Genomic DNA, 22,340 nt, shown 5'->3' with positions numbered 1-22,340 from the left:
GTGTCCATGGATGCTGCTCCCAGTGTGGGGTGTACCATCTCCCTTTCCTTTCTAGATTTCCCGTCCCCGCCACTCACCCCCTCTCTCCCTCCTGTCTCATTATTCCTTAGCAGAATGGTTGACCAAGGAGATGACTCGAAGGTCTGCGCACTTGCTCCACATGCGAGGCCCAAGGCTTAACTCCCAGCACCACATAGGCCCCAGTGGGGCTTGCCCCTGACCTTTGTCAAGCGTGGCCCCCAAACATAAATTTGCTTCAATTAATAAGACGGGCCAGAGAGATAGTACAGGGCACTTGCCTTTCATGCAGCCAAACCCCAGTTCATCTCTGGTACCCAATATGGTCCCCCAAGCACTGCCAGGAGTGATCCCAGACTGAAGAGCCAGGAGTGAGCCCTGAGCACCACTGGCTGTGGCCCCAAACCCTCCCCTTATTACCAAGAACCCCCTCTCTGACTGATGACAGAGCTGGCATCACACCATGGCACCTGAGGCATGTCCATACCCCTCTTCCGACCTGCCCCCCCAACCCCCGCCAATTTCTTGCCACCGCTTTGACTCAAGTGTGTGGTGATGGTGAGGAGGCAGGAGGCATTGAGCTCTGCTTGCTTTTTGTCATTCCTTTCTGAAACTTGTCTTTCCTCGGTGATCTTTCTCTGGGTCATGGTGTTATGTCCACCCAGTATGGACCTGGGTTATGGGGACCTCTTCTGCCTGCCTTCTTCCCCATACTTGAAGCTTTTTCTCTCTCTTGGCCATAGACTGCCATTGATATCCTGACCACTGTTGTGCGGAACACAAAGCCGCCCCTCTCCCAGCTCCTCATCTGCCAGGCCTTCCCCGCCGTGGCACAGTGCACCCTCCACACCGATGACAACGCCACTATGCAGGTGGGTGTCTGGGCTGCAGCCCCATGCCTGAGAGCTACAGATAGGGCTAGGGAAGGGTCAGACTCCAAACACCAGTCCCTGTCACTCTGTGGTGCAGGGGTGGAGAGGGCAGATGCCAGGCGCCCTGCCCCACAGTCTGCGCTCGCTACTTCGGAAGAGATCCAGCCGTAGGAAGGTTTCTCCTGGATAGTTCTGCTGGTCCAGTTAGCAAAGCAGTAGGCCTTGGTCAGTGGGCATTTGTGTCCAGTCTGTATGCTCCTGTATGCTCCATCATAGGCATATATTTGCCAGTACCGGAGGTAGGTCTTTTTTCTCCCTCTGTATTTAAACATCAAAGTTACAAAGTTTGCTTAATGATGCATTTGCAGGCATTCAGTATTCCAACCCCAGCCCCTCCACCACTGCCCCCATTTCCCACCATCCCCCAAGCCTGCCCCATAGCAGGCCCAAAATAATTTATTTTCTATTGCTTGCTACCACTGAACGGCTAATGGAATTATTAAAAATTACTTCATTAAGAGAAAATTGGTGACAGTTAATTGTTCTGTCTTACCATGGGGTCAGTTAAGTCCTTGCCTGAAGGTTTCCTAGACTGTTGCTAGTTGAGCCTTCAGTGTTAATGTTCTTGCTTATTGAGCTCTTTGGCTTCTGCCTTACTTTCCTGTCTAGTATGGTGTGCTCCTACTGGGCTCTCAGTACTGTAGAGTTTGGAGGTGTTTACGGCTGCAGATGTGGCCACAAACTCCAGAAACTCCAAACTATTTAACTGGGCAGTGAGCTTACCTGGTGGTGGCTGTGGGGTGTGGGGGTGGCTGCTGGGACTCCTGGACGTACAGGGGGTTGTGGGGGAGCTCTCGCCCCTACTCCAAGAAGGCCCCAGAGTTCTCAGCCAAGGAACCAGAGGTAGGTCTCAGGGTGAAGATTTAGTTTCATGGTCCTCTTTTTGCAAAGAGGCCTTTCTCTGAGGTGGCTGATGGGATAAAGCTGGGTCGGGAGGTGCTGGGCTCCATCAGCGACAGTCTCACAGATGCTGCCATGAGCCCAGCAGCATCCACAGTCCCAGACACCAACAGGTGCCCCTGCTGAGACAGGCTCGTGATGCCTGCGCCTCGCCCGTGGCTGACCCTGCTTGTCACCCTGTCTCCTCAGAATGGTGGTGAGTGCTTGCGAGCCTACGTGTCAGTGACACTGGAGCAGGTGGCCCAGTGGCACGACGAGCAAGGTCACAACGGGCTGTGGTACGTGATGCAGGTGGTGAGCCAGCTCCTCGACCCCCGCACCTCCGAGTTCACCGCAGCCTTCGTGGGCCGCCTGGTCTCCACGCTCATCTCCAAGGCGGGGCGGGAGCTGGGGGAGAACTTGGACCAGATCCTGCGTGCCATCCTCAGCAAGATGCAGCAGGCCGAGACACTGAGCGTGATGCAGGTAGGGGCACAGCGGTGCGGGGTTCGCCGCGTTGGTCTGCTCTGACAGGGCTGCGTTTGTCCCCCCTGTGTCTTGACAGCCCGGTCCCGCTTGCCCTCGTCCCCTCTCCCTGAAGCCCGTATCCTTCCTGTCGCCGTAGTCCCTCATCATGGTGTTCGCCCACCTGGTGCACACCCAGCTGGAGCCACTCCTGGAGTTTCTGTGCAGCCTCCCGGGACCCACGGGCAAGCCTGCGCTTGAGTTCGTGATGGCGGAGTGGACAAGCCGGCAGCACCTGTTCTATGGACAGTACGAAGGCAAAGTCAGGTTGGGCTTCCCGCCCCGTTCTTCTCTGCAGCTTTCCCCTGCCTCCCCTTTCTTCCTCTGGCCTGCCTCAGTGGCCAACCTATGTCTTCAGATAACTTCCATCTTGAAATCCCCAAAAGTTAGGCAGAGAGGAGCTGTCCCCTTTGATCTCTGCTGACCAGAGATCATCCTCTGCCACAGATTCCCCCCACCCTCTCCCCCTGCCAAGGCCTGGTTCCCCACCATAGGCCCCCATCTTTATAACCTTGATCTTCTCGCTGGGTGCCCTGCATGTTGATCCCACGGCTTCTCATCTCATCAGCCCGTCACACCTTCCAGGGAGACGGCCTCGTGCAGGTGGAGCACTTCTCATTAGCCCACGGCCAGGGCACTCCAGGCCCTGCCCAGCTTGCTTGTGCTCACCTCATGAGTTGCCAGCATCATTGTCACCATCTCAGAGAGAGTCTCAGCTCTGTGGCGTGAATCGAGCTGGGTGGCTGACGGGCCCTCTCTGGATCTCTCCGCCAGCTCGGTGGCCTTGTGCAAACTGCTCCAGCACGGCATCAACGCCGACGACAAGCGGCTGCAGGATATCCGCGTGCAGGGCGAGGAGATCTGCAACATGGAGGAGGGCGTCCGCACACGCTCCAAGTCCGCCAAAAGTAGGTGGCGCCCCCAAGCAGTTGAAGCTGAGTGAAAGTCCCCGTGGCTGGAATCCAACCCCATGCTCTCTGGTGCCATGACTTGCCAGCTTCCGGCTCCATTCAGGGACTTTAATAGACTTTGGGGCTTCGCATGATTCTGTGGTCAGGCCCGTGGTGCTCGCGACCAGTGGGGCGAAGGGCAGCGCTGCTCACTGGGCTGTCCGTTGAGTCACCTCAGACTGAGGGCCGGGGGCTGGACAGCCATGTTCTAAGGAGTTCTGTGTTTGTGGGCATCCTGCGGTCCAGAGCCCCTATCCTGACGTCAGAGCTCAGAATGGCGAGCAGCGTGCAGTCCCCGTGCCTTGTGGGATCCCGTAGCCCCTGGATAAGGAGAAGGCTGAGGGCTAGGAAGAGATCCTGTGGGGATGGGGTGGGGGGGTGCTGCCAGGAGGAGCCTGGGACGGTCCGAGACTGCTGCTTTCCTCCCCAGACCCTGAGCGCTGGACAAACATCCCTTTGCTGGTCAAGATCCTGAAGCTGATCATCAACGAGCTGTCTAACGTGATGGAGGCCAATGCTGCACGCCAGGCCACTCCCGCGGACTGGCACCAAGGTGCCCGCGCCCTCTCCCGGGGCATGGGCAGCCCGGCAGGGCCAGGGACACGTTTTCAGGCCATCAGTTTGGTGTCTCTGGTGCTCCTCTTTGGGCATATTGTGCACCTCCTGGGTGGGCTGCTGGGCCCCTGAAGAGTGACTTTCCTGCCGTCCTAGAGAGGTGGGGGCTGGGGGCAGCCGGGAGCCAGCACGCAGATTGTACCCTCCCTGGCTTCATTGTCCCCAGGGGTCTTTTTTGGGATTTTTGTTTTTGTTTTTTTTTTGTTTTTTTGCTTTATGGGTCACACCCGGCGATGCACAGGGGTTACGCCTGGCTCTGCATTCAGGAGTTATTCCTGGCAGTGCTCAGGGGACCATATGGGATGCTGGGAATTGAACCCGGGTCGACTGCATGCAAAGCAAACACCCTACCCGCTGTGCTATCTCTCCAGCCCCATCCCCAAGGGTTTCTCCACCTTTTCTCCCCTCCCAAGCCCTGGCTGGATTGTCAGTCCCTGCGCCCTCGCTCTCCGGGCTTGTTGGGGCTCGGGAAGGGAACGTGCGTGCGTGTGCTTAGCTGCTTTTCATCCCCGAGCAGATGACTCCAATGACATGTGGGAGGACCAAGAAGAGGAAGACGAGGAGGAAGAGGATGGCTTGGCGGGTCAGCTCTTATCCGACATTCTTGCCACGAGTAAATACGGTGAGCAGAACCACGTGGCTGTTTCCTCACTGGCACCGGGAATGGGGTGCTGAGGAGAGGGGAGCCGTGGGGGGGCCTTCTCCCCGGGGCTGACCCCCTCTTGTTGGCTATCTGCGACAGAGGAGGACTACTACGAGGATGACGAGGAAGACGACCCGGACGCCCTAAAGGACCCGCTCTATCAGATTGACCTGCAGGTGAGCGGCAGAGCTGAGGCGATGCTGGGACAGAGTCAGGGCCTGCCAGGGAGGCTGTGCCAGGCAGAGGCAGGGGCTGGGAGCGGTTCTTGGGAAACTCAGTTCCCTGTGGAGCTCGGTCTTCAGGTTGTCCTAGACTAAATCCAAGAGGGAGAGAGCCGTCCCCCTAGACACCAGCCTTCTTGTCCGTTCTGGTGTCGCCCACCTCCCAGTGCATCCCGTGCCCCTGGCAGCACTCAGTCATGCCCCCTCCTCCCCCCTGCAGGCGTACCTCACGGAGTTCCTCTGCCAGTTCGCCCAGCAGCCCTGCTACATCATGTTCTCCGGCCACCTCAATGACAACGAGAGGCGGGTCCTGCAGACCATCGGCCTCTGATCCACAGAGCCTTTCCACATGTGCTCCTCCACCTGGCCCAGCCACCGGCCGTCTTGACACCCTACTGGCCTTGAGATGTACTGTCTCTCCCACCTCGGTGGCCTCTTGACTCATGGCCACTGGCCTTTGCAGAGTGACGTTGGTAACAATTCAGATCACGTTCACCAGTGCTGTCATATAGGAATGCTGGAACAAAGACGTTTCTCACCCCCCACCCCACTCCAGCCCCCGAAGATAGCCCTGTCTCTAGAATCTTCTTATCCCAGCGGTGCCCCCTGAGTCCTCTTCTGGCCCCGTCCAGAAGCAGTATTGCCCAGAAGGATTATGTGTTCATGGATTATCCTGCCCCACCTCCGGGGACATTTCTATTCTTCAAGCAGACCTGTCTACTTCCTGGAACGCTCTCTGCGCTCTCACCCCTGTGAGAGAAAAGTGGGGGCCCCACCCTCCACAAAGACGCTCCGGGGTCTCCATTGGCATGAGGGGGAGCAGCTGGAGACCAAGCCCTCTCCTGTGACTGCTCCTTAGCGGCCCCCCAACAAGGCCCCCGGCAGAGGAAGTGCTTCTCACTGCATGACAGCCCGTTTGTTCCTGTGCGCCCTCTACACAGACACACACAAGCCAGGCAGATCTCGGTTTGTTTTACCTTAAGAAGAAAAGTGGGGGAAAAATTTTTTTTTGAAGTCCACCTCGTCCAACCATATTTAATATGCCTCTCTCCCACATGTGACCGGTCTGCTATGAAGGTCCCTCCCCCCCACCCCCAACCCCTCAGGAATCCCTAAAGTGGTTAAGTTGTAGCCCTGAAATTTGCAATGTTGTATTTTTCTAGGAGAGTAAAGTAATCTTTACCAATGAATTTAGTCCCATGGTATAAGGTCTTGGCACCTCTTTTCCCTTTAGAGGGAAAAGCCAGGTAGGATTAGGTGGAGCCCATCTTGACTCTAAGGGGTTTCTTAGGTGACAGTGTTTGGGAGGATTCTCAGGATTGGTGGTGCTCAATCTAGTTTTCCATTTGGTCCTTTGTACGTGTATTGCCAGGCGTCAGACCCAGGGCCTCACACATGCAAGGCGCACCCTCTCCCACGGAGCCCCAGCCTGTGAATTGAAGTATTTGTGAAGGAGGGCCTTTAGCTGGGAAACTTCATCTGTAGTGGGCAGAGCCCAATATTCCCTTTGGGGGACAGTGCCCACACCTGCTGCCCATGTTTAGTACTCCGCAGTTGAAGCACCTGTCTGGAAGCTAGTCGTGTCTCGGTGCCACTGGGTGTCTCTAGCGCTCAGCTCCTGCAGGATGCGGAGGGCTGTGAAAGTTGCTATCTGTGAAAGCCCAACAGACATGCGTACTCACTTTGTGTCTGCTGCCAGCCAGAGTCTTAGGCTGATCCTACCCCATCCCCAAAATTCTGCCCCCTTTGGGCATGGCTGCAGAGGAATGGCTGTAGGTCTGGCCAGTTGCTCACTTGTCAGCCTTCAAGACTCACATCACTTTAGGGTCAAGGCCAGCACTCACAGGACATGAATTTACCATGGAAGGTGGTCCCCTGCGGGCAGCAGTGGGTGGCCAGGCCTGGAAAGGCATGGGTCTCCCATACCCTGGCTGGAAGCATGTGGGCCCTTTCTGAGCCTGCTAATTAGAAGGGCTGTCCAGGGCCAGAGCCAAAACTGGTGCCTTGGCGCTCTTTCTGTTCTCTTGCCGGGCGCCCGTCCTGGAGAAAAGGACTCCAGAGGTCACTCAGCAGGTTTGGGAGGTGGCAAGGACCACCCCCCACCTGGTCTGGTGCCACAATGCATGGGAGGGAAGGTGCTAGAACCCTCTCACCTGTGTGTTTTATCACTTGCATCATCCCTGGAGCCTTTGAGCAGTTCCACCGTGGATACTCCCCCGTATTTCTAGATAGGAAGAGTCCCTGGCACCAGAGCTAGGCCGGGTGTCAGCTGGGGTTGTCGTCCAAACACTGAGCCCCAGCTCCTGTTTGTCGCTCTTTTTTTTTTTTTTTTTGACTCGAGAATTCTCTTCAGCCTGGCGGGCACTAACTCCCATGAGGAGTTGAAGTTTCAGACACGCCAGGGAAGAGCAAGAGAGCACTTACTTGGCCGCATGGAATCTCCCGAGCCCAGCGAAGAACAGCATAGGGTCTCCCAAGTTTGCTGAGCTCGGTGGCCAGGAAGGAGGAAATGGAAGGAACACCAGGAGAAAGATAGGAAGGCAGAATTGAAACAAAACTCAAGTAACTGGAAAAAACTAATGAGTGACTCCACACACGAGTCAGAATGATGCGGGATGTCCTCAACATCCATTACCTGGATCTTCGCTGCAGCGTAAGAACAAGTGATTTCCAAGTGGTTTCTGTGGCTAGAATGTCGACATGGAAAAACTGAAACAAGGTCAGAGATTGGTAACTGGGCCACCTCTGATCAGTTGTGAGGTTGGTCTGTACTGTGGCCCTGGCTGTCCTGTACACATAAGTCAAGTCTCTCTCTCTCTCTCTCTCTCTCTCTCTCTCTCTCTCTCTCTCTCTCTCTCTCTCTCTCTCTCTTTCCAAAAGAAAATCTGAGGTCATTTCTAAAATAGTAAACAAAGTTGCTGATGAGAAGGATGAACATGTTTCGGATCAGAACCACTATACCAGCCATCAGAATGAGCACTTGCTAAATGCAAACTTGAAATAAATGTGGAGAGATGAGAGTATCTGGCAAAACAAAATCGATTTCGAAGTGTTGTGCTCTGACTAACCACTCCGTGTGCCGATGTTGGAATGTTAACCTGCGAAGAATTCCAGCTTAGCCCTCGACCCGGGCAGGAGAGAGCGATGAACTGGAATCATCAGGGAAATCATTTCAGGCTTCTGGGGCCTGTGAGCAATGGGACGGTGCGGGTCCTAATATTAGGGGGCTCTACTGGAGGCTCCCTGGCACAGGGTTAGCCAGTCTGCAAGAGGAAAGCCAAGGAGGAGAGAATTGAAGCAACCGAGATGATGCTGTTCATAGCACCCGGCATTAGAACACTCAGGGCTGTGCCTGGGCCACGTGCTGACTTCTCACCCAGCCAGGCAGATCTCGCTGTAGTTAACCAAAAGCCCTCTGCTCACTGTTCAGATTTCCTTGGGTTTTGTTTTTTAAGTATCAAGCCCTGTGATACTCAGGTCACTCCTGGCTCTGCACTCAAGAATTAACCCTGGTGGGGTTTAGGGGACTAAATGGGATGCTGGGGATTGAACCCAGGTGGGCCACGTGCCTTCCCCTCTACTGTACTTTTGCTCTGGTCCCAGCTACTCAGATTTCTGTTCTGTTTCTGCAAATACTAACCCTTTTTTGTAAACAAGGTGCTAGATGCTGGGCAGACCTGGCCCCTTCTGTTGAGAGCTGGGCTCTTAGGTGATTGGAAATAAAACCACAATTAAGGGGACTGTTGGGAGAAAAAGAACTGGGTTTGGTCCCCCCCCCCCCCTGCACAAATAAGGGACTGGTTCAGTGGGGGTTGGGAGCGGAGTCAGATAAGGCTGCATGGAGGAGGTGGCGGAGAACTGAGGAATCAGAAGCCCTTGTTAAATGCCCAACCTTCTATGGTTTTACTTAGATTGTCTTTTTTAAAGCAACTGATGTCTTTACGAAGTCCGTAGTTTTGCTGATTCCATTTGTAGGTGGTTGGGACCAAGTCCCAGAGACACTGCGTGCTGCCCACTGCAGGCCACACAGCAGGTGTGGGATATGAACCCGGGCGGGTTGCTGGTGGTTGTTTTCGGCTAATTCCGTCTTTCCTCTCCTAAATATTTGCCAGGCAAAATAGTGTGAAGATAGGGGCAAACAATCGCTCCGCGAGCAGCAGCACACACTTTGCATGTGGAAGGCCCCAGTTCAGTTCCAGGCATCACAGGGTTCCCTGCACACCACAGACTGTCACCCGGAAACCAAATCATAGTGAGGTGGGGGTAGAACTTGACAGAGAAAAGTGGGGGGTGGGGGGCAGGCCCAGCAGTGCTCTGAAGCTGCTCCTGGCCCCTTGTTCCTGGGGCTACAGTCTAGGCTCTGCCATGCAAGATGTGTAAGCTCTAGGGTGTGTGTATTTGTGTGTGTATGTGTTATGAAAGCCTGTTAAGTGTTTTGTGGTGCTCCAGCCCCCTGAGCTTATTTTGTTTGTTGTTATTTTTGTTTGGGGGCCACACAAAATTGGCTCTATACTCAAAAATCATTCCTGGCAAGACTCGGGACCATGTGTGGTGTTGGGGATCGAACCAGGATCAGCTGCATGCCAGACAAATGACCTACCTGCTCTACTGTCTCCTGCCCTCCTTGAGTTATCTCGTGTCTGTGTGTGTGTGTGTGTGTGTTTGTCTGTCTTGGAGGCCTGAGTTCAGCCCTGTGTGTGTCTGTGTCTGTGTCCGTGTGTGTCTGTGTCGTAGAGGCCTGAGTTCAGCCCCCTGAGATGTGAGGTTGGGGGCATTACCCCTTGCATGCTCACTACTCAGATCTAGGCTCTGCCTTTTTGAGCTTCTGTTCCTAGCCTGGAGGAAAGTTCTGAGAATCACAGAATAGAACTGCTTTGTCAGGGCGCTGAGCAGGTCACAGTTGGAACTTGCTGACTCCCCTGTGGGCTGGAAGGACAATGTTGGGATGGTGGAGGCAGCTTCTTCCCAGGCCCTCCCAGAGCTCGGGAAAGCCCTGGCATCAGGACAGAGGAGGGCTGCTTGCATTGAAACTCCCTGGTATTAGACTAGATGGGTGACTGGAGCTGGGGTGAAGAAGTCGCTGCAAGAAATGACCCAACCTGGGGCTGGAGAGGTAGCACAGTGGGTAGGGTGTTTGCCTTGCACGCAGCCAACCCGAGGTTCAATTCCCAGCATCCCATATGGTCCCCTGAGCACTGCCAGGAGTAACTCCTGAGTGCAGAGCCAGGGGTTACCCCTGTGCGTCACCAGCTGTGATCCACCCCCCAAAAAAAATGACCCAATACGCAAGTCTGGGGGTGGGGGGTTGAGGGCACGGGGAGGTGGTACAAGATAAAGAGATGTTGACTAGTAGAGTTCGAGGGACCTGATACATTTGCAGAAATGTCAACTGCGTTGGATCCCGGTGAGTTAAGTGAAAGGGCCCAAGCAGGGCAGCATCCCATTCACACATGGGCGGAGACTGAGTCTTAGCCCCACTTAACTGGGGTATCAGTAACCAGACAAAAGGAATTGTCAATAAAATTGCAAATTCTGTAGTTTTTTTTTTTAACCTCTGCTGGATCATTGTAAGGTCAGTGTTCATCCTCAAGCAAAGAACAGTTTTGTTTGGGGGTTTGATTTCGGGGTTTGGTTTTGTTTAGGGGCCACACCAGGCGATGCTCAGGGATTACTCCTGGCTCTGCACACAGGAATTATTCCTGGTGGTGCTCAGGGGGCCATATGGGATGCCGTGGATCAAACCCAACCTGGCCAAGTGGAAGGCAAGCGCCACGCCCTCTATACTATCTCTCCAGCCCATACACATGGTTATTTTTATTTATTTTTGTTTGGGGTTGGGAGTCAACGCCTGACAGTGCTCAAGGGACCGTATGTGCTGCCAGGGATCAAAGAGCCAGGGCACGTGTCTTAGCTCCTGTACTGCTCCTCCAGCCCTTATTTTAGAGCAGGTGAGAAAAGGATGGCGTTGTGTGGGTTTCTTGAAAAGCTGTGCATTGCATGGGCCTTTGAGAGCAAAGTGGCATAGAGGAGTGAGTGGGCAGAGGAAGGGGGGTGCAGGGGCTCTAACTTGAAGGCATAGGAGACCGCCAAATCTGAGCTCTGAGTTATCATGATTTATATGGCTGGCAAAGGAGGGTGCTGGGACAGATGACACCTCTCCAGTCCCTGCTGTCCTTACCTCTAAAATGGGGACAAATGTCCTCTCAGGGTTGGGGTGGGGATTAAGTCACCCCCAGTGGCGACAACACCACGCCCTTTGCCCCCACCCTGGTCTGCCTGACTCCAGATTGGGGGACTCAGTTCTGGTCCACAGATGCCACTACTCAATTCGGGCCTGGTGAGTCGGGGGAGTTCAGCTCTGAGGAAGGGCTTGCGGCATAGCAGAACTGCCTGGGGAACAGAACAGAGGCAGTGGGGCCTCTCCCAGGCCACCACGTGGGGTCACTCACTGCCTGCAGCTTTTAATAGTCTGCCAGATGCTTGGTGCTTCTGTGGGAGTCACTGATGCAGGCAGGAAGCAGGTTCCCAGAGCTCAGTCCTGCTCTGGGATCTGGGGGAAGGGTGTGTGGACTCACCTTGGGCCCAGGGGCTTAGAGGAAGAGCCTGGGAGGGAACCATTGCCCAAGGGCCCATTCATAGCAAGACACTGCTAATTCTGGCAGAGCATCGAAGATGAGGCTCCAGGCCCTTGGCAGGGCTGGGGAGTGGGCTCCAGGACCCCCTGTGCACATAGGCTGAGACAGCTTTGCAGGCCTGGGGTACATGTCAGCCGACCCCATGTAGGCAAGGCCAAGCTCCTCCTCCTTTGTCCTCTCTGAGCTCCCCGGAAAAGCAAACCACAGCAGCGGAGATTGCAGGCTCGTCCCATTCAGCTAGAGCAACAGAGCGGAGGTTGTGAGTGCAACCACTCCCTCACCCACAAAAGCACAGGGTCATGCAAAGGCAGACACTTGGGGTCCGGGCACCGCCGCGACCTGACAAAACACAAAACACGACTGGACAGGAGAGAACAGACCCTGGCCCACTAGGCTGCAGGGGTGCCCAGAGGGTTTGACGGGACCAGAGACCTCGTGGGCGGCAGCCCAGTCTGGAGTGGGTGAGGGGCTGAGTGGGCAGTGCCCCTGGCTGCAGAGCAGGACATGCTGCTGCGTGGCTCAGAGCATGTACCCCAACCCACCGGGACCAGGCCACCAGCTCAGGCTCCCGCGTCTGTTTCCTACTTCGAGTCCACACGCACACAGTGGGTCTCTGGAGTCGCATCAGCGCACCTGGACACGCAGCAATGCAGACGCACAGTCCACAGAGTCATCACCCAGCAGCCCTGTCCAAGAGAACAACTCTCACCAGGAGGCCCCCGGGACCAGCACTGCTGAGGTCAGCGGGCCAGAGCTGGGCACAGACCCCAGGCAGGGCTGAGGCCCCTGTCCCCAGGCCCTTCCCAGAAGAGGGAGCGAGGCCAGACAGGAGCTGTAAACAGTCTTTCTCCCTCCCCCTCATCCCAAAATAACACGGTCGGCCCCCGCCCTGCCCGGCTGGCAGTGTTGCAGGCTGAGTAAGGTGCCATTTAAAGATAACCCAGCCCTGCCCGTCTGCCCCCTGACTGCAGTGGCTTCCGGGGGCCAGACTGCCCGATCAGGCCTGGCCTACCCGCTTCCTGAGGCCTGGCTTCCCCCCACACCCACTGCTGAGCCCTCTGGGAAAGGGGCTCCTTGGTAGCTGGAACAGGGAGGCTGGCCCTGGCCCTCAGCCCCCCATGCCTGCCCCCCATACATACACACCCCCCAGAAGACCACCATAGGAAACAGGCTTTCCTTTACAAGAAAGATTGAGGGGGGGGGGGGGGGACTGGAGTGATAGCACAGCGGGTAGGGTGTTTGCCTTGCAAGCGGCCAACCCAGGTTCGATTCCCAGCATCCCATATTGTCCTCTGAGCACTGCCAGGTGTGACCCAAAAAGAAAAAAAAAAGACTGAGAGCAGTATTTGCTCTGGGGCAGTGGAGTCAGAAGACCCTGGTTCCTTTAGCACCCTACTGGGCCTGAGCCTGGGGGCACGTCCAGGGGACTCTCCTGGGCTTATTCCCCCAGGTATGGGCTGATGGACAACTCAGACTGGCTGAGTGCCGGTGGGAGTCCGGAGATTAAATCAGACTGGAAAGAACAAAGGCTTGTAATTACCTCTGGGGTGGAGTGGGGTGGCCCCAGGCCCACAGAGCTGGTGAGCCCTCCTGCAGAGCGCTCCCTGGCCAGAACGGAAGTGGGCCAGGCCTGGCTCCTAAGGGCTCTGCTCACTTGGGCTGGATTGGGGGTTGAGGGGCAGATGCAGGCTTGGGGCCCTAAACCAGGACAGGGGGGCAGCTCAGAAATGCCCACACTTGGCTCCACTCAGATCTAAGAGGTGCTGGAGGGTCCAGGGAGAAGCCTGTGCCTGGCAGTGGGTGACTCAGCAGAGCAATCCCAGCATGGCCCCAGGCCAGGCGCAAACTGGGTCACAAGTCAGATGGGAACCCCTCCCCTCCTCCACATGCCCCGCTATTCCCTCTAAGGAGGGCGGCAGCCGGGTGCCAGGCGGGGCACGGACATACCTGGAGTGAGCAGGCATCGCAGAAGGCCAGTCTCAAAGCCAGCTGTATCAGCTGGGAAACTCATTTCTTCCCACCTCAGTTTCCTCCCAGAGCAAGAGGACAAAAGTCATTTGCGGCTAGCGGTGAATCCCAGGCGCACTGGGAGAACATGCCCTGCCAAGCTGGTATTGCGTCTCCTGTGATCACAGATTACTCTTGGCCTCTCCCCTGGAGGAGACTGGGACTCTGGCAAGGGCAGAGGATGTGCTTCCAGCCACTTTCTGGGGCCTCCGAGTCCTCGCCAGCACCCACCAGTCTCCCCAGGACTCCTAGCCATGCACCTCTGTGGACTCAGCCCAACAGGGCGGTCTGCTGAAAGTTCTCTCCAACTGGGGGGTGGGGGGGATGCAGCCCCCTTGGCACCCTCTGTTCTAATCCAGTCAGCTCCCACGCTGTGAACTAAAAGGTTGTTTGTCCTAGGATGTCGCAAGTAGAAAAATCATTGCTTTTCTGAGCCAGGCTGGGGCTCAGAAAAAAAAATTAAAAAAAAATAGAGGACACAGAAAATCAGCAAAGTAGAATAATAAGTTTCAGAACCAGAGAGTTCAGCTTTGTTCAGTTGCTGTTGTTTGCTTTGGGGCAAATGATGCTCAGTAGTTACTCCTGGCTCTGCACTCAGGAATAACTTGTGGCACTGCTTGGGGGACCATATGGGATGCCAAGGATTGAACTGCATTGGATGCATGCAAGGCAAGTGAACTAAAAGGTTGTCCTAGGATGTCGCAAGTAGAAAAATCACTTCTTTTCTGAGCCAGGTTGCGGCTTTGCAGCTGAGAGTCTGTGGTCTCACAACATCTCTTGCATGTGAAGCCCTGATTTCCACTGCTGGCAATACATAAAGGTGGGGGGTAACGGTGGGGGGGGGGAGCCCTGATGGGGTTAACTTGTAGGTCAGATCCTTCTAAGGACACTGAACTTGTACCTGTAACCTCTTCCCTATGCTCTCCTCCCGGGCCCCATGTTTTCACAGAAACAAGATTTTGTTTTCTCAGGGAAAAAAGACACAGAAAGGTTTGGCGAGAGATGGGGGTGAGCACACACGTGGGGGGCAGCCCCCCACCTGAGTCACTGAACAGTGCCTGTGCTTTCAAGGCTTTGTGGTCTCTCATGCTTGGAACCTCTGATCTAACAAGAGATGGGTGGGTTGGGCGGTGTGTGTGTGTGTGTGTGTGTGTGTGTGTGTGTGTGTGTGTGTGTGTGTGTGTGGTGGGGGCGGGACACGGGGGTCTAGTGCTCTCTGCCTTCTGCCGCTGAACTGATGCAATACCCTGGACAAGGCTTGCTTTCAACCTCCTCTCTGACACCCTCACAGGAGCAAACCATCTCTGCCCATCTCTGCCGCATCCCACACAGGCATAAATGGGGTGCCTTCTCCTAACGTAAAATTCTGCTGGGCACTCCATGCCCCTGCCCCAAGCACCAGATTCCTCCAGCATGTCGTCTGTCGTAAAGCCGGGGCTCCACGAGGGATCAAAAGACGTGTGTGCCAGCCAGAGAGATAGTACAGTGGGGAGGGCACTCGCTTGCCCCGGCCCTGGTTACATCCCTGACATCACATATGGTCCCCCAAGTCCAGGAGGAGCAACCCCTGAACACAGAGCCAGGAGTAAGCTCTGTGCACTGCTTGGTGTGGCCCTGTAGAATAACATTGCTTTGTCCTTTCTCCCTTGCCACAAGGAACTCAAGTTTATTACAGTGCTCCTGAGGCATTTCCATTCCATTGTGTTGATCTGTAAACTCTTCCCTATGCTCTCCTCCCCAACCAGTTAATCACCTTTTCCTCCTAATCAGATTCTGTTAACTTGTAGGTCAGATCTTTCTAAGGACACTGAACTTGTACTATAAATTAATATTGCCTTTCTCCTCTCCTTATATCTTTTGTATAGTTTACTTTAAAGCAATGTCCTTTTTGTATAGACACAACAGACAGTTAATATTATGTTGTCTTCTACGGGCCTCTGTTTTCTCGACCTAAGCTTCAGTTGCTCTTCGTTCCTAAACACCCTAAAAGCAGGATCCCAATGAGGTACTGAATGGACGCAGGGCAAGCTGTAAGCTACCCTGGCATCGAAACAGGCCAGGCCAAAGCGCCACGATTCTTAACTATAAGAGCTTGGTCATGGACAAATGCTGTCATGATCCAAAAAGTAACGACGACGGGCTGGAGTGATAGCACAGCTGGTAGGGCGTTTGCCTTGCACGCAGCCAACCCAGGTTCGATTCCCAACATCCCATGTGGTCCCTTGAGCACTACCAGGGATAATTCCTGAGTGCAGAGCCAGGAGTGACCCCTGTGCATCGCCAGGTGTGACCCAAAAAGCATAAATAAATAAATAATAAAAATAACGAGATTAGGACCCTGCCAGGTTTAGGAAAGACTTAATCTGGCCTGAGCACTGTAGTTTGAGATCGAGATGACCCCAGGAAAGCAATTCTATAAGCTTAATGTATCTCTTACTGTGTCCACACAAAATAATATTATGAATGTTTATATGTTTGTTGGGCTGGAGCAATAGCACAGCAGTAGGACGTTTGCCTTGCATGCGGCCAGCCCGGCCGAGCCAGGTTCATTTCCTCCGCCCCTCTCGGAGAGCCTGGCAAACTACCGAGAGTATCTTGCCCACACAGCAAAGCCTGGCAAGCTACTTGTGGTGTATTTGATATGCCAAAAACAGTAACAAGTCTCACAATGCAGACGTTACTGGGCCCGCTTGAGCAAATCGATGAACAATGGGAGGACAGTGCTATACAGTGCTATATGTTTGTTGGACAAAGAGAGGAGAAACACACCCATGGGATTCCGCTTGTGGGTCGTCCTGCTTGAATGAGAATCTGTCCTAGAAGCACCTTCCCCTGAGGGAAGGACTTTACCTTTGTTGATTGTGACCACACCTATGTGTAAGCCCCAACCCCTCATGCTTGGGGATTTAACTAGGCTGTAAGAGGGGGCTGGGGGATCCAGAATGAGAAGGACAATGAAGTGGGATATAGAAGGAGAATGAAGTAGCATGGGGGAGGAAGAAGCAGGAGGAGAATCAGAGGAGAACGGAGATGGGAATGAAATAAACGGTAATTGAGGACTAACCAGCCTGGCTCTCGTTCCTCCCTTCGCCTGCCCATTGCCATCCACCTCCCTGGGGTGGGGGAAGCAGTGAATGCAGGAGGTGGAGACAGAGACAGAGACAGAGACAGAGAGAGACAGAGAGAGCACACAGCGGCTCCTTCGTATTTTATATTTAGTAAATAACACCTGGCCCCAAAAAACAAGCAAAACAAAACAACCCAAAAGACCTGGGCGTTCCTGTTGCTTTCTGCCCCTCTCGGACTATTCAAACCCTTTAAGCCCTGAGTCCCGGTTTCTCTGTAACACGGGGAATTGCAACCTCATCCGCCTCTGCCCGGGAGCACTGGACTGTGGAGAGCCTGGAGTGAGGCCGCTACCTGAGGAATGTGTAAGGGCGATCCAGGCGGCCAGGTTTTGGGGCCAGGGTTTGGGGGCGCGGGCGGGGGGGGGGTAAGTGTTCTACCGTTCTGTGATCTCTGTGATCAGGGGACCCCCGCTGCAGCCTGGGGTTGGCCTCCTCGCACCCCGAAGAGCTTCCACGGGGACCCGGGTCTTAGGCACGATTTCTGCACGCGGGCTGTGGGAAGGGTGCAGGGTATCACGGACGAGGGCGCACAGCCGGCATGGCCCCCAGATGGCCCCAGCGGCCTGCCTTCCCAGCTGCCCAGGCCGCGGGCCGGTGCCTGCCAGCGCGGGCCACTCGGAGAGGGAGGCGGCCACCTCGGGCCCCGTGCAGCTGGCCAGGCCCGGGCGGCGGGCAGCGGGGGACAAAGCGGCTCTGAGCGGCTCTCAATGGGTGCCAGTGTTCGGGGCTGGGGGCGGGGGCGGCGGCCGCCTTTTCCTCTCCCCCGCCCCGCCGCGGCGCTGGAGCCCGAGGCGCGTCCCGCACCGCGCCGGGGGGATCCGAGCGTCTGCGCGGCCCCCAGGAGCGGGGCTGGGGGCGGGGCTCGGGGCTGGGCGCCGGGCGGAGGGGGCTGGGGGGCGGCGCCGGAGGCGGGGCCCGGGGCCGGGGCGGGGTGAGGGGGGCCCGGCCGCAGTCCAGCCCCGGAGCCGGCGGGAGAGGAGCGGCGGCAGGCGCGGGCTGGGCCCGCCGCGTCCTGCGTCCTCGCCATGCCGCCCGCCGGGCCCCGCGGGGCCGCGCCGCTCGCCGCCCTGGCGCTGCTGGCGCTGGGGGCCCCCCTGGGTAAGGCGCTGGGGACCCCGGCGGGCGCGCGTGCGGACGGGGGGGCGCGGGGAGCAGGGGGGCGGGAGTCCCCGGGCCGGGGCGCGCGGCGGGGCGCAGGGAAGCCCCGCTGAGCCCCGCCCGCCCGCAGCGCTGGCCGGCGAGGACTGCCTGTGGTACCTGGACCGGAACGGCTCCTGGCACCCCGGCTTCGACTGCGAGTTCTTCAGCTTCTGTTGCGGCACCTGCTACCAGCGCTTCTGCTGCCGGGACCTGACCCTGCTCATCACCGAGAGGCAGCAGAAGCACTGCCTGGCCTTCAGGTGGGCCCCGCGCGCGCGCTCTCCACCGCCCCCCGCCCCGGGCCGCCCCTCCTCCCTCCTGGCCGCCCGCCCGCCCGCTCCTGCCCATTGTCCACCTGCACCTCGCCAGTCCACACCCGCATCTCCCGGGCTGCTGCTGGCAACGGGGCTCCCCGGCTCCAGCCAACGCGGGGGGCCGAGGGGAAGGTGCTCTGCTTTGCGGGGCGCTGTCCGCCTTCCCCGCAGGGTGGTGCGGGTGGACCCTGAATGCCGCGGGTCCCACGCCCGGCTCCACTTCTCAGGAGTTCTGGGGGTCTTGCGGGAGCCCCTGCCTGCAGCCTGCAGGTCACTCACTGTCTCTGCTTGCTGAGACCAGGGAGTGCCAGAATGAGCGGCTCCCCGACTTGGGGGAGGAGACCACTGACCTCTCAGACAGACATAAGCTGGGGTGTCTGAAGCAAGGTCCCAGTGACCTGGGGTCTGTGCCCCCACCAGCAAGGCCCTCGCCCCTCCAGTTGTCGATGGGGGAGCACTACAAATCCCAGCAAGCCTGAGCACCAGCGGGCAGCACAGCCTTCTGGGAAGTGAAGGTCCCCTAAGATCTCCTCCACGGGGACTGGGCAGAGCCCCACCAGGAACCCCGAATCTCTGCCGGCTGCGGCCCCCTGCTGGCCAGGAGTTGGAGCGCAGCGTCAGGGTCCCCGGTGACCGGAGTGGGAAGGTTTGAGGACCTCTCTTTGTCTACAGTCCCAAGACCATCGCGGGCATCGCCTCAGCCGTGATCCTGTTCGTGGCGGTGGTGGCCACGACCATCTGCTGCTTCCTTTGCTCCTGCTGCTACCTGTACCGCCGGCGTCAGCAGCTGCAGAGCCCGTTCGAAGGTAGGCGCGGTGCCGGCTGGAGCAGGAGCCCGCGGGCCGAGCTGCCCCCGTGCATGTGTGTGCACACGCGTGCGCGCCCGTGTGTTACGTCTAGGAGAAGGCGCTGAAGGATGCGGAGATTCTCTTTCTGGCACGAAGCCTGGAAACGGGGCTGTGTGGGCTCTGCCAATGTGGGATAGGGCCAGGCGTGCATATGCATGTGACTGCCCAGAGGGGCGCAGGGCCATCTGTCCCAGGGGTCCTCGCGTCTGCAGGTAGGAAGCGCAGTGTGTCGGGGAGAGAGTACTGAGTAGTGGGGGGCATACCTGTCTTGGCCCGGGTGCTGAGTGTGGGCACTTGATGGTATCTGTGCCCAGGCCACCAGTGAGGCGCTTGGGAAGATGACTGTGTGCGTGCGTGCGTGTGTGTGTGTGTGTGTGTGTGTGTATGTTGGGGGGACATCATTCATCAATCCTGGTTCTGCTCAATCAAAAGATGCCAGTGCAGGGACTTCCTCTCCCCACCTCAGGCTGTGTTCTCTGCTTATTTGGGAGGTCAGGGGACCGTGTTGGACCACACCTGGATTTGCTCAGGATTTGCTCCAGGTTTGGTGCTCAGGGATCCTCCTGGCAGTGCTCAGGGGACCTATGCAGTGCTGGGGATTAAACTGGGGTCAGCTTCATGCAAGGCCAGTGCCTTCCCCCTGTGCTGTCTCCCCGCCCCCTCAGGCTGTGCTCTCTGCACCCCAAGGTCTCTGTGGGGGGGATCACATGCTAAGCAAAGATTGGTTCCTCACGGCCGCAGGTATAGTTCTTAGTGCCAGGTGGGCCTGGGAAACCAAGGGGATGCTCCCCCCACCCCGCCTCCAGGGTGCTTGCCTTGATTTCCCGAGGAGGCTTCCCGAGGGACAGGGTTCTGATGCTCATCCTTGTCCCCACACCTAGGCCAGGAGATCCCGATGACCGGCATCCCGGTACAGCCGGTGTACCCCTACCCCCAGGACCCCAAAGCTGGCCCTGCGCCCCCACAGCCTGGCTTCATGTACCCGCCTAGCGGTCCTGCTCCCCAGTATCCACTCTACCCAACTGGGCCTCCTGTCTACAATCCAGCAGGTAAGTGGGCAACCCTCCCCACTGCCCTGCACCCCTGCCTCTCCAGCCCAGAGGCATCTCTCAGACTCCTCTGCCTTCATCCCTTCCCATGGGGCCTGCAAAGGGGGGGGGTGGCAGGGGGCATACCATCCACGGACCACGGCTGACCTCTGTCCTGTCCCCTTGCCTTTCAGCGCCTCCCCCTTATATGCCACCACAACCCTCCTATCCCGGAGCCTGAGGACTGGCTGAGCCTGCGGCCCCTCCGTGACATCCACCCTGGACTGCCTCGGGCCCCCCTGTCAGCAGCCCCAGAGCATGCCAGTGCTGGACCATGCTGGGGACCCGGCCCCAGGAGCTAGATGAGGATCAGAGCTGGACCTCGGCGTGAGAGGCAGTCTGGGGAGGGTGGAGGATTCTGGACTGTTTCTGTGCCAAGGGAGGGCCATGGAACCCTGGGCCACAGCTCCTGCTCCCTCAATGTCCCTTTCCCAGCACCAAGTCAGGAAGATACGGTCCTCCTGTCTGCCCCACACCACCGTGATGCAGAGGCAAGGAGGGGACTTGGCCACAGTCGGCGCAAGCCCAGTTCCTGGCTGTCCCTGGCCAGGGCTCTGACCCGCGGATTAAAGCTGTAAAGATCTCACGCGTGTCCCTCTCTCACTGTGCCATCCACCTTTTTCAGGGGCCTGCTGCGTCCCCTGCAGTGCCCCAGTCCAGCGAGGGCAGGCCCAGGGGCACACTGTCAGCCTCCTGTCTGGCTGGGGTCTTTGGCTGGTTCTCAAAGCCCAGGAGCTGTCGTTGCTAAAGAGGGTTTGTGTTACAGAACCCCACAGAGGACCGGGCCACTTCCACATCTACGAGAGCATGGACACAGGGACTACCCATCCGGGGTTGCTTGCAGGCATGTCCAGGTCCTCTCTCACACATCCATATTCTCACACGTATGTCCAGTTTTTCACACATTTGGGTTCTCTCTCACAATCATGTCCGGGTCCGCTCATCCACATGTCCTGGTCCTCACACACACATCCACGTCCTCTCTCACACACATGCCTGGGCACTCACACATACACACACACACACTTAGGTTTTCACACACGTCTGGGTCCTCTCACGCACGTCCAGTTCCTTTCACCGCACACAGGTCCATGTCCTGTCATACACACCTGAGTCCTCTCACACATGGCCACGTCCTCACACATGCTTGGGTCCTCTCAGGTCCAGGGCCTCTCACACACGTCTGGGTTCTCACATACGTTCAGGTCCTCACACACCACATTCAGGTCCTCTCACACATGCCTGGATCTTATACACATGCCCAGAAACCCTTACACACACCCACGTTCTCTTACATACACATCCAGGCCCCCTTCTGTTTTGTTTGTTCAGTTTTGGCCCTCACCTGGTGGTGGCTGTACTCAGGGCTTACTCCGGGCTTTGTGCTCAGAAATCACCCCTGGTGGGGCTCAGGGGACCCTCTGGGGTGCTGGGTTGGCTGTGTGCAAGGCAAGAACATATCTGCTCTTCTATGACTCCAGCCCCATGTCCAGGTTCTCTTCCATGTCCAGACCTCACGTACATGTCCAGGACCTCTTACACACACATCCATGTTCTCTTACCCATGTGCAGGTGCCGTCAGCCCAGGTGTGTATCCCTGGCACACTCAGACTCAGGTCCTGGCTCCTGGATCAGGTGTGCTTAGATGCTGTCTGACCTGGGGTGCGTCTCCAGGCTGGGTCTCATTTCCTCATCTGCAGGGTGACGGGTATATGAAGGCTGGTGTCATGGTGCCTCCTGGATGCTGGCACTGGGGTTTCTACCAGCTGCCTTGAACCAGCCAGGCACCCTCTGTCATTCTGCCCCCAGGTGCCCCTCGGGCCTGTGGTGAGGACTCTGAGGGCTCCCCCTTCTCCCACAACACTTTGCGGAAGGCAGCCTGAGAGGACAGGGTACCCCAGCCAGACCCTCGGCCCTGGTCCTCCTGGTGAGGACTCGGTCCCTGTGCTGACTCCACCCAGGGAAGGGGATTCTACAGTTTTTAACTCCAGTGCGAAGAGGGTCAACTTTCTTGGCCAAGCGATACTGTCCCTTCCCTGTGCACTTTGTCCCAGCATCCCCGCCCCTGCCTGAGCCTTCAGTGTCCTTCTCCCCCTGGGTGCTGGACAGGGCTGTATTGCTAACACTGTCCCACAGCTCTCTGCAGATGGTCACACCGGAAGCTCCTGTCCTGGGCTAAACGCAGGAAGCTTGGAGGCCAGGACGTGGCCTGGCTTCAGGGCCTCCCCCTTCCCAGGGGAATCTCCAGGTGGTCCCTATGTTTGCCCCTGACCCTGACCCCCTTGGGGGAGGTGCAGAGCTAGGGTCACGCTGCCATCCAGGCAGGGACACTGGCCCAGTGTCCCAGTCACAGACTCTTCCCATCCCAGGAGTAAATGCTCACCGGTCATTTCAGGA

At 57.2% G+C, this 22,340-nt stretch overlaps 2 protein-coding genes across 2 annotated transcripts in view; both read left to right on the top strand.

The window, feature by feature from the left end:
* The window catches only part of IPO9 (importin 9), a 51,945-nt gene extending 45,972 nt beyond the window's left edge, over nt 1-5,973 (top strand). Inside the window, exons 17-24 of the mRNA XM_056110632.1 lie at nt 762-890; nt 2,040-2,315; nt 2,455-2,621; nt 3,129-3,262; nt 3,735-3,857; nt 4,437-4,541; nt 4,662-4,738; nt 5,004-5,973. Of these exons, the coding sequence (XP_055966607.1) occupies nt 762-890; nt 2,040-2,315; nt 2,455-2,621; nt 3,129-3,262; nt 3,735-3,857; nt 4,437-4,541; nt 4,662-4,738; nt 5,004-5,114 (1,122 nt within the window). The 3' untranslated portion in view covers nt 5,115-5,973. The remainder of the gene's footprint in view (nt 1-761; nt 891-2,039; nt 2,316-2,454; nt 2,622-3,128; nt 3,263-3,734; nt 3,858-4,436; nt 4,542-4,661; nt 4,739-5,003) is intronic.
* Nucleotides 5,974-17,482: 11,509 nt separating this feature from the next.
* On the top strand, nt 17,483-20,529 carry SHISA4 (shisa family member 4). The gene is made up of 5 exons (XM_056110714.1): nt 17,483-17,651; nt 17,782-17,953; nt 18,680-18,813; nt 19,737-19,904; nt 20,078-20,529. The coding sequence occupies exons 1-5, from the start codon at nt 17,579-17,581 to the stop codon at nt 20,122-20,124; spliced, it is 594 nt and encodes a 197-aa protein (XP_055966689.1). The 5' UTR covers nt 17,483-17,578; the 3' UTR covers nt 20,125-20,529.
* Nucleotides 20,530-22,340: the final 1,811 nt, after the last annotated feature.

Source organism: Sorex fumeus, unplaced genomic scaffold, assembly GCF_029834395.1.
Source record: "Sorex fumeus unplaced genomic scaffold, SorFum_2.1 ptg000010l, whole genome shotgun sequence".
Taxonomy (NCBI): domain Eukaryota; kingdom Metazoa; phylum Chordata; class Mammalia; order Eulipotyphla; family Soricidae; genus Sorex; species Sorex fumeus.
This window is presented reverse-complemented; position numbering and strand designations above follow the sequence as displayed.